This window comes from Megalops cyprinoides, chromosome 5, assembly GCF_013368585.1.
Source record: "Megalops cyprinoides isolate fMegCyp1 chromosome 5, fMegCyp1.pri, whole genome shotgun sequence".
In the NCBI taxonomy this organism is placed as follows: Eukaryota; Metazoa; Chordata; class Actinopteri; order Elopiformes; family Megalopidae; genus Megalops; species Megalops cyprinoides.
The window spans coordinates 38,268,752-38,280,000 of record NC_050587.1 but is presented as its reverse complement, the minus strand read 5'-3'; the positions used below and the strand labels follow the sequence as shown (position 1 = coordinate 38,280,000).

At 47.2% G+C, this 11,249-nt stretch overlaps 1 protein-coding gene across 1 annotated transcript in view; it reads left to right on the top strand.

Moving 5' to 3' along the window:
• The window catches only part of LOC118777529 (TBC1 domain family member 10A-like), a 26,172-nt gene extending 20,879 nt beyond the window's left edge, over positions 1-5,293 (top strand). Inside the window, exons 8-9 of the mRNA XM_036528556.1 lie at positions 1,113-1,267; positions 3,665-5,293. Of these exons, the coding sequence (XP_036384449.1) occupies positions 1,113-1,267; positions 3,665-4,087 (578 nt within the window). The 3' untranslated portion in view covers positions 4,088-5,293. The remainder of the gene's footprint in view (positions 1-1,112; positions 1,268-3,664) is intronic.
• The last annotated feature ends 5,956 nt before the right edge of the window (positions 5,294-11,249 follow it).

Genomic DNA, 11,249 nt, shown 5'->3' with positions numbered 1-11,249 from the left:
ACCCTCAGCTGTTCACATACACATACAAACACACCTGTACACACACATCTGTACACACACACACACACCTGTACCTCACCCTCAGCTGTTCACATACACATACACACACACCTGTACACACACATCTGTACACACACACACACACACACACCTGTACCTCACCCTCAGCTGTTCACATACACATACACACACACCTGTACACACACATCTGTACACACACACACACACACACACACCTGTACCTCACCCTCAGCTGTTCACATACACATACACACACACCTGTACACACACATCTGTACACACACACACACACCTGTACCTCACCCTCAGCTGTTCACATACACATACACACACACACCTGTACACACACATCTGTACACACACACACACACACACACCTGTACCTCACCCTCAGCTGTTCACATACACATATACACACACACCTGTACACACACACACACACACACCTGTACCTCACCCTCAGCTGTTCACATACACATATACACACACACCTGTACACACACACACACACACACCTGTACCTCACCCTCAGCTGTTCACTTACAATACACACACACCTGTACACACACACACACACACACCTGTACCTCACCCTCAGCTGTTCACATACACATACACACACACACACACACCTGTACCTCACCCTCAGCTGTTCACATACACATACACACACACACCTGTACACACACACACACCTGTACCTCACCCTCAGCTGTTCACATACACATACACACACACCTGTACACACACACACACACACACACACACACACACCTGTACCTCACCCTCAGCTGTTCACATACACATACACACACACACCTGTACACACACACACACACACACATACACCTGTACCTCACCCTCAACTGTACACATACACACAAAATGCATCCACACATACCTGTAAACACATAGGCAGGCAGGCAGGCACACACATACACATACCTGTAGACACCCTCAGCTGTACACACGCACAAGATCTCACCTATGCACACACACAGCAGTACACCTATACACAGCTGTGCGCATCCTTACCTATATACACCCTGTATCACCGTCACGCACAGCTGACCTCTGACCTGTCCCTTCAGGTGTGAAGATCATATTCCGGGTGGGGCTGGTGCTGCTGAAGTGCATGCTGGGATCTCAGGAGAAGCTGAAGACGTGCCAGGGGCAGTACGAGACCATGGAGCGTCTGCGGGCCATCGATGTCCGCTACATGCAGGAGGGCTTCCTGGTCCGCGAGGTACGGGACCAGCACAGAGAGGAACCTCAGTGAAACAGAACCCCTGTCACACAGCGTTACTGCCGTAATACCCCTGTCAAACACAGCGTTACTGCCATAACACCCCTGTCAAACAGCGTTACTGCCATAATACCCCTGTCAAACACAGTGTTACTGCCATAACACCCCTGTCAAACAGCGTTACTGCCGTAACACCCCTGTCAAACACAGTGTTACTGCCGTAACACCCCTGTCAAACAGCGTTACTGCCGTAATACCCCTGTCAAACAGCATTACTGCCATAACACCCCTGTCAAACACAGTGTTACTGCCATAACACCCCTCAAACAGCGTTACTGCCATAACACCCCTGTCACACAGCGTTACTGCCATAATACCCCTGTCAAACACAGTGTTACTGCCATAACACCCCTGTCAAACAGCGTTACTGCCATAATACCCCTGTCAAACACAGTGTTACTGCCATAACACCCCTGTCAAACACAGTGTTACTGCCGTAACACCCCTGTCAAACAGCGTTACTGCCGTAACACCCCTGTCAAACAGCGTTACTGCCGTAATACCCCTGTCAAACAGCATTACTGCCATAACACCCCTGTCAAACACAGTGTTACTGCCATAACACCCCTCAAACAGCGTTACTGCCATAACACCCCTGTCACACAGCGTTACTGCCATAATACCTCTGTCACACAGAGTTACTGCCATAACACCCCTGTCACACAGCGTTACTGCCATAACACCCCTGTCAAACAGCGTTACTGCTGGACCACTCAATCACTCACTCAATCACTCACACACACTCACTCACTCACTCACTCACTCACTCACTCACTCACCCATTCACCCATTCACTCACTCATTCATTCATTGCCCCAGGTTTTACTTCTCAGCTAGCAAGAGCCCCTCTTGATTCACTGGTGTAGGTTTCCATTGCTGTCTCTTTATTTACTTCAGGAAATCCCCCAGACCTACATTTCAGCATGGCTGACCAGTTTAGGCTTTGAAAGGATACCTGGGGGTAGTGTTACTGGGAAAACAAACCCTGGGTGAAGTGTTTAGTTAGACAGATAGTACAGATTATTACAAATCATCCCCATAATAAGAGCGGTAGACATGGATTTCCTTTGTACGTCCAACCAAACACTTTCACTGGTGTTCATTTTCCCCTTTTTAAATGAAATTCCAGTCAGAAATGGGAATTAAATGGTGTTTGAAAGCTCTGAGAGCAACCTCAGCCCCATTCAAACTGCGCTGGTGGGGAAGCACAGAGCAGCAGGTGTTAGGCAGCTCCATGCCTGAGAATAATGATGTGTGTGTGTGTGTGTGTGTGTGTGTATAGTGTGTGTGTGTGTGTGTGAGTGTGTGTGTGTATAGTGTGTGTGTGTGAGTGTGAGTGTGTGTGTGTGTGTATAGTGTGTGTGTGTGAGTGTGTGTGTGTGTGTGTATAGTGTGTGTGTGTGTGTGTGTGTGTGTGTGTGTGTGTGTGTGTGTGTATAGTGTGTGTGTGTGTGAGTGTGTGTGTGTGTGTATAGTGTGTGTGTGTGTGTATAGTGTGTGTGTGTGTGTGTGTGTGTGTGTGTGTATAGTGTGTGTGTGTGTGTGTGTGTGTGTGTGTGTGTGTGTGTGTGTGTGTGTGAGACGAGCAATAGCTCTCCTCATACACAGGCTCATTCCGTTCTTTCCTTGGGGAATCGAAGGTGAAAGGATCAGCAGTGAAAGGGCTGTAACACTGGGCCTGTGCTCGGCTATGCTGTGCGACTAGGAAGTCAGCCCGTCAAAGGCCCGCATTGTTCATTCTCTGGGTATTACTTTTCTATCAGATCCGTGGCTGGGAAAAAGCAGAAGTTGACCTCTTAGCATCTGTGATACTTGTTTGTGAAGGTATCTTGGAAAAAATGTGGCTTTGCTGCCCCCTGGTGGTTACTTTGTCTCCATCACATGCACCGTATGCTGGCCGAAATTGAATTCACTGTTTGAATTCATCTGTTTCATCATACATCCGTTTGACACAATTCAGACCGTCAGATATCTGGGTTGGCTGCATACTTCGTTTGTAATGCAGGTGAGAAACAGGGAAGTCACTGTGGGCAATATCGCTATCTCACTTCACCCTTATCTCCATTTGTCTATAACTACATGTACAGTTACATCCTCTGTCTTCCCTCTCTGTTCTTCCTACTCACTGTTCTTACTCCCCCCACCCTGTCCCTCCATCTCTATCCACCTCTCTACCTCCTGCTCCATCCCTCTGTCTGTCTTTCCCTCTCCATCTCTCTCTTTCTTCCTCCTGCTACATCCCTCTTACTCTACATTTCTGCCTCCTGCTCCACCCCCCTACCTCTCTCTCTCTCTCCTTCTTCCTCCCCCCCCCCCGGCTCTGTGTGTCTCCCCCAGGTGCTGGAGCTGCCCATCTCGGAGCGGGACGTTGAGAAGGAGCACCATGCGCAGCTGCGGCGCTGGAAGGAGACCCACGGCGAGCTGCACTGCAAATCCCCTCCCAGAATGCACGGCGCCAAGGCCATCATGGCCGCCGAGCCGCCCAGCCGGCAGGACCTGCGGCAGAGACCCACCATCATTGTGGAGTCGCCCCTGGCTCAGACGTCTCCCGCCTCGACCGCCACCGACTCCACGAGGAAGGAGGAGGAGGAGAAGGGGAGGAAGAAGAGCCAGAAAGGAAACCTAAAGAAGACCCCCAGCATGGAGAAGATCGCCAACCCTTACCCGTTACCCAGCGACCCCCAGCCCCTGCTCAAAGACACGCCCCTGCAGGGCTCCAACCAGAGCCTCAGCAGCACAGAGCAAGACACTTACCTGTAGCTCACCCTCTTGTGGTGGGAGGATGGAAGTGCAGCTGGAAGGCTGTGGAGGGATTGACAGACATGGGCCCTGCCCCTCCCTAGCACTGTGACATCGGCAAAATTTAGTCTAAACCCCACCCCCTTATCCTCACCAGACCAGGTGCTGTTTACACTGTGGCTGGCCCTTCAGGTAGATCCCAAATCTCTCTACAGGAGGGCACATTTGGGCTTTTTTTAGTACAGTTTTGTATCATTTGGCTGCAAAAAACCTTTTAAAACACGAACATGTGGGGGACTTAAGTGGATTTTAACACCAAGAAAGCCTTGGAAGGGGCTGGGAATGTGATTGGTCGAAGTTTTGGGGCGGAGGGGACTGTCCCTGGAAGGCGGAGCTGGGTCTCACTCAGTCCTGGGGAGGAACCTTGTATCTGAGGACAGATCCGACAATCTGAGATTGTGAAGTGTTTTTTTGGGGGGGTCGTTGTGTTTGTAGTTATTAATCCCAGGAAACAAGCAGAACTCGAATGTGTAAAAAGGGACACACGGGTATTCCGCAGTTGGGGGTGTTATCCATTCATGTCTTCCATGTCATTCCACTGAGGGGAGAGGAAGAGGTCTCTGATGAAGAGGCCTTTCATTGCCAATGCATGCTGTTACTCAGCTAGCCTCCCCGAGTTACTTCATATTTCATAATACATAATATTTAACCTACATTTACCAAGGAGGGCCAAATGAGAACTTCATTCCCTTACACAGTGACTACCTGTTGAGACAAGGTTGCTAGGAAATGCATGGGACCACGAACCAATCAGCTGCAGAGGGAGGGGTAAAGTGGCCCAATGCCAAGAGTCTGTTTTGGGAATTTGACGAAGATGCAGGGGTTACCAGCCCTAATCTTTAGATAAGTGCCATGGCGTTCTTTAGTGACCGCAGTGAGTTGGGGCATTGGTTTAACCTCTCACCCAAAAGACAGCACTGTCTACTGCACTGTGTGCCCATTACTGCAGTGGGGTGTGGGATTTAATTCATCCAGAGGGGCAGTGCCCCCTGCTGGCTCAGAAACACCATATCGGGGAGCAGTCCGGTTTTCCCAGGTTTTTCCAGGTGTCCCATCCAAATAATAACCAAGCCCCATCCCATTTAGCTGCAGGTATTTGGCAATCAGGCCAACTGCCCATTGTACACACACACACACACACACACACACACACACACACACCCACCCCACACCACTGTTTTATGGTGTCTGCTGTTTGTATGCCATGAAGCAGGTCTTACATTAATACAATGACATGAGTCTGATGTCTGAGCTCTCAGGAGGAATGCTGTTAGTGTGTTTTTTACTTAAATAGCTCAGCTTGCCAATCTTTTCAAGAACATTCATTTAGTTGCAATCACAACTCCTGAGCCTGTTGTGGAGCACGTATTTGGGATGTTGAGAGGCTGTAATGGATAGTTTTGAGCACCAGAGGGAGCTGTTTGATCATTTGTCTCCTCACTCACAAACATTCCTCCCCGCTAGCTGGACTTCCTGCTCTCAGTGATAACATTCCTTAATGAAAATACCCGGAAACCAACGCGAACAAAAATTCCCTCTTCAGGATTTCTCTTTCATGAGCACCAGGACTTAAATCATTTTAACCTCAGGGTAGAAGCAGTGGCCCAATATCTTATTAACTCCAGTCCAAATGGACAAGCTTTTCGTCTAGTTTTCCGCGTGGATTATCTGTTGAATTTATCGCATCTCCATGTGTCCGCTTCCATAGACAACACTATATATACTCCTGGCTCGTATGTCCTTCCATTCAGTATACAGTGAGTGTCTCTTGCTTGTGCCTCCACTAGTAGTGATGGAGAAACAGTCACCCCCCCCCCCACACGCACACCCCTGGTTACGCTTCCTGACTTAGGGGTGACACTGGGGCCACATTAAAACGCGGGGTGTCTATCTTAGCGTCAGTTGGAGGAGAAGCCACTCACGCAGAGCCTTGAAAAGGGAGATTAGCTAATGTGACTTTTACAGGACAGTGGGAAAGTGTGACACGGGAAGGGGCTCACTGGGGGAAATGAACAAACACACATCCGCCTGCGTCTGCAGGGTGTGTTTGAATGAGTTTCCCTCTCCAGCTGGCACGCCTGCTCCACAGATTGTGCTGTTAGTTTAAAAAAAAAAAAATCAACTTAAAACCTAACTTGCACAAATATCGGGGGGGTTACCATAATCAAGTAGCTAACTGGGATCAACGATTTCAGTGATTTAACCTTTGTATGTAAAGTACATTATTTTTTTTCAATTCTGTAAAGATTACTATTCTTGTATATAACAAAAAAAAGACAGCCACGACTGTTATGACACTATAGATTTATAAATTAAAGTCTTTTTTTTTCTTTTTAAAGTCTCAGGACTTTTTTGGGAAGAATGTATGAACTTGTATTTGTGTTTTTGTGTTTGTCTTAATTCAGCGACACTGTTAAAAGCTCTTCTCTATGCTATGATTTGGGTGCATACTACTTCATTATGGTCTCTGTGCCATATGGTGGTGTTAAAATTACCCAGCCTTGCGTACCTATAAGACTAATATTTGAACAACTCTGCACAGTCCCAATTGTCTTCTGAAGCCTTTTTTGTTGTTATAGCTACGGTAAGCTACCTGGCTGGCAAGCTGACACAGGCACAGGTTTGATGTGTCTTAGCCAGCCAGCTGCCTTTCAGTCCAGTCCATTACATAATTATTGTTTTGAATGCTAATCATAGGGGGAAGATTGTGCATTACACTGTTATTCTGGCAGACATAGCTGGCGAAGGGCATTGCCAGCTCTTTGTCCCCAGACAGAAGCCATAAAACTTTATAAATTGTGCCTTCAGCACAGGAGTAGTTATAAACATTGTTCTACAGGCTACTGTGTATTGTTTGCTGTGTAAAAGCACACAGCATCTGACAGAATAGATGGAAAGAATATGTGTATTATGTGGAGTACAAGGTGCACTCAGTGCAATTGCGCCAGGTCAGTCATTTGGGTATCTCATCTGCTAAATTACTGTATCTGAGTGATACATGATCACAGGTCTATAATGATGGTGCTGTTCGGCTCTTAAAATGAAAGCAACACGTTTGAAATCAGTGGGTCTGGACTTAATATGCTCATTACCATCAATGGTTTTCTTTGTGGCAGAAACTCACTGAGTCACCCTGAGCTTGACTGATAGCTGTAATGTGTCATGGTGAAGTCAGAGGCCTACGGGGGATACAAAGAAAGCGCCCATCTCCACTCAGATGGTACAGTTCAATTCCAGAGATCATCTCTCGACCAGTTTCCATCATCGGGGCCTGAAGGCCATGTTCTGTTCGCTTTCCGAAAGACGGAAAGGAGCACAAGGTTTGGCCCGATTTTAAGCCTGCCTGTGCTTCTTGTGTACAGCTCTTTTGCTGTCTCGCTCCAGAGTGCTAGGTTAGCTAGCATCAGCTAACTGTATTGCCATTCTGCGGACATTGAAAATCAGTCATCTTAATTAGCTAGGAAATTAGATTTATAAAACGTTGCAGCCAGCGGCAGTCCTTGGCGCCGAGCAGTTGAGCCGAATGATTTATTCAGGGTGCAATACTTCAAGCACAGTCTGGGAGAGACGCTCGTTTGCACACCCTGAGTCACTGCTGCAGTTTGATTGGCCAAACCATTCATCCTACTAGCACTCAGGGCTGTCTCCTGCTGTATTGATTTCAGCATTAAGCATGGGCAGTTGCAAATAGTTGCCATGGGCTGAAACAGGTGGACGTTTAGGCGGCGTGGTGAAATTTGGTGATGCCATACGACTCTGCAGCCTCTACAGTGCAGGCTTGCATTTCACTGCATGGCACTGTTGGTATACATGCAGTTTCGCTGGCCCCCGACGGCAATACTGTTCAACACACAAACTCCTAATGAAGCAGCCTGGATCAAGGGCAGCTGACCAAGAGGACTGTGCATGCCAAATTTCTTGCAAATTAGCCTACATATTAAATGCTGACCCTTGTCTTTTCTGAAATAAAACTCATTTGTGAACAGTATTACTTTTCTCTGTGCTGTGCTATTAATATTAAAGTATAGAGTTTTTTTAAAGTAGAAAAATGTCCAATATGCACATTTTTAGTTATATTTTTTGTTCCTGTGTAATGAGGGGTATTAATGAGGGCACCTACCAGTACTCCTAGACCAGACCTCTACCTGGGCAATTGTTTCCTATTTGATTTTTTTTTTTTCCATATTTGATATTTTTTCCATAACGTTCCCATTCCATATTTTAAGATGCATGCAACAGTCAACAGATCTCGGGATTGGCGTTGATTCCGTCACGCAGAGGCACGGCGTTTGTTCCTTTCCGTAACGGCGGCTCAGATTGCCGGGCTCTCGGGGAACAGCAGGTGCGGAAAAGGGTCGTGTGGATTACGTAGCAGGTGCATAATGGATGTGGGGGCTTTTGAAGCCGCGTGGGACCGAGGCCCGTTTCCTGAGGGTCTCTTCAAAGCGCCGGAGAGAACGTGTGGGAATGCAGTTCCGACAGGGCCGCACTCCGCAGCTGTCTCCAAGCAGCAGATCCACAGATTGCAACTGTAGGTGGATCGGCTGGCGCTGGGCGCAGTGAAAGGGATGGCCCATCCAGATGGTGTAAAGGTGGGTTTAATCTGCACAGTGTGACATCCAGACCATCTCGGTCAGCCCGGTCGTGGCTGGTGTGACACACAGGAAGGACGGGCAACAGTTGCAGCTGCAGATGTCCCTTAATTGTTTTTCGTCAGTGTAATTTGTGAATGAAAAATAATTGGCTGTGTTTAAAGATGGCTCCCCCACTCCCCCCCAGAATATGTCCCCGTGGGCAGCCCAAAGCTTTGGTGTATCTTTATTCCAATCTTAAAAGAGAGGCATTTAAAATCCTGTTGAGGTCTGTCTGTGCAGGTGTTGATGGTTTTGGGCACTTCATCTGGGAACTAATGAAGTTTTTGCATTACATTTAATCATTTAGCACGCTCATCCACCTGACAGAGTAGTGCAATAATAAGGCTAGATTAACAGCAGGATAAATTTAAAAATCATCTCTTAACACAAATGAAGCTTTGTCAATAGATAAATCTGTGCTAAAATACACATGCTATGACATTTGCAAATGACAGTGAAAGGGATTACCAAAGACAAGGCATAGTGAAAAGGTCATAATAGTGAGATTAAAAGTACTTGTGGAGTTGTGGCTGTTGGTGTGGGGACAGAGGAGAGTCTGCATTCCAGGAACAAATACCCAACCTTAAAATCTCTGTTTTCAGTCTCTAACAGCTAGCCAGCGACTCCTCTGTTATGACTTGTAGGTATCTTTTTCTACCACTAGGGGGAAATCAAGAAGATTCTGCATGGGGATTTGTGGCCCCACGGGGGAGAATCTGCCGATTGATTGAGAAGGGTCTGCAGACTATTGAATCAGAGGTGGCAAAGCAGAGAGGTCTTGCAGGATTGGAGAGGTAGATGAAGGGGAAATGTCTCTAATGTTGCAATATGGGTGTGTGGCAGAGTTTTGAACCTAAAACAATGCAGTCACAGCCACAGGGAACTGAAGAAAGAAACTGATTAGCAGCATTCTGAGAAGTAGCTTTGCCTAGTATTTTTTTTTTCTTGAGTGATGGATAATTTTTTAGGCACTTCCTTTTAAAACTGAGCTGTCAGAACTGCAGAGCTTGCTAATCCTGAACATTTCCTGCTTATCATATCTGTTATTTAATACCAGATCCAGAGCTTAAGCAATCATTAATATCCATCAAAATATACAAGTTTCCCAGGGATCATGGAAAATCCTGAGTGTCATGGAATTTTAAAGCCATGCATTTCAGACATGGAAAGTCAGGGAATTCAACAAATAAATTTTTATTCTGGAAACTCAGGGAATTTCACATTTTGTTGTCAAAAGTATAGGTAAAATAGCAGATATTTTTCCCCTAAGTTCTCTCTCATATGTGTGTTGTGGTGATTACCAATTACTTAGCAGTCAGTGTAACCACTTGATTTTCCTCTGCTCAGTCACACAAATTTTCTGAACATAATTCTTTGCATCAAATTAGTTCCTAAATGAGTCTTGGAAATTCATATCTGGTTACTTGGAGAGTCATGGAAATAATAGGGAATTTTAAATGAGCCCAAAAGTGGGAATCCTGAATGTAAGTCATGTTTTGCTTTATATTATTAGTGCTTTCATGTGTAATACTCTGCGTGTGTGCTATGGTTTATTGTAAAGTGTGTGTTCTGAGATGCAGGCCTTCTCCGCTCTGGTGTCGCTGCGGTGCAGCTCTTTGGAAATGCAAAGGGTGTGTGGGGGCGCCTCGCACAGCCCTCTCCCCGCACCTGTCTGCCCCCCCCCCCCTTTCAGCAGCGCAGCGCATTTCCATCTCAAAGAGACCATGCTTCTGCTGCCTCTGTAATCAGCCCCTCAACATCTCCTCTGCCTCCTCCTCTTCAGAAAGCTGGCCTGTGCCTTTCAGTGGCTTCTACAGAGATATAGAGGGAGAGAGGGAGGGAGGTAGAGATGCAGAGAGGAAAAGATGAGTGATGAGGGATGAGTGAGTGCTTTGCTCTCCCTCTGCAGGGCGGCAGTGTAGCATAGTGGTTAAGAAGCAGGACTTGTAACCGAAAGGTTGCCGGTTTGAATCCCCGCGGGGGCATTGCCGTTGTACCCTTGGGCAAGGTACTTAAATATCCAGCTGTATAAATGGGTAACATTGTAAAAACCTGTAATTGAGTCACTCTGGATAAGAGCTTCTGCTAAATGTCTGTAATGTAATGAGAGGGAGAGAGGTAAAGAGGAAGGGAGAGAATGAGAAAGGAAGAAAGAGCTGGCTGGAGGGAGGGTGTAAGGGACAGAGGGAAACTGAGGTGGGAAGGACAGACTCCCGTTTCCCTAGCTGTGTAATCCCCCGGCCCGGAGGATGTTTGTCACGGTGATTCATGTGCTGTGGGAGAGTGGTCCTGCTCCCCGGACCCCCCCCCCCCCACCGCGGTGTGACGGGGCGTGACGTCTGCGCTCAGACTGCATTACACGGCCCGTGTAATGAACACATACCCTCCCTTTAATGGTCCTCGCCTGCGAGGCCTTTAACCCTGACATGAAACAAAACGCTTATTTATTGCACCAATAGAAATGATTTGTTCCTGTAGGGGGTCAGGGG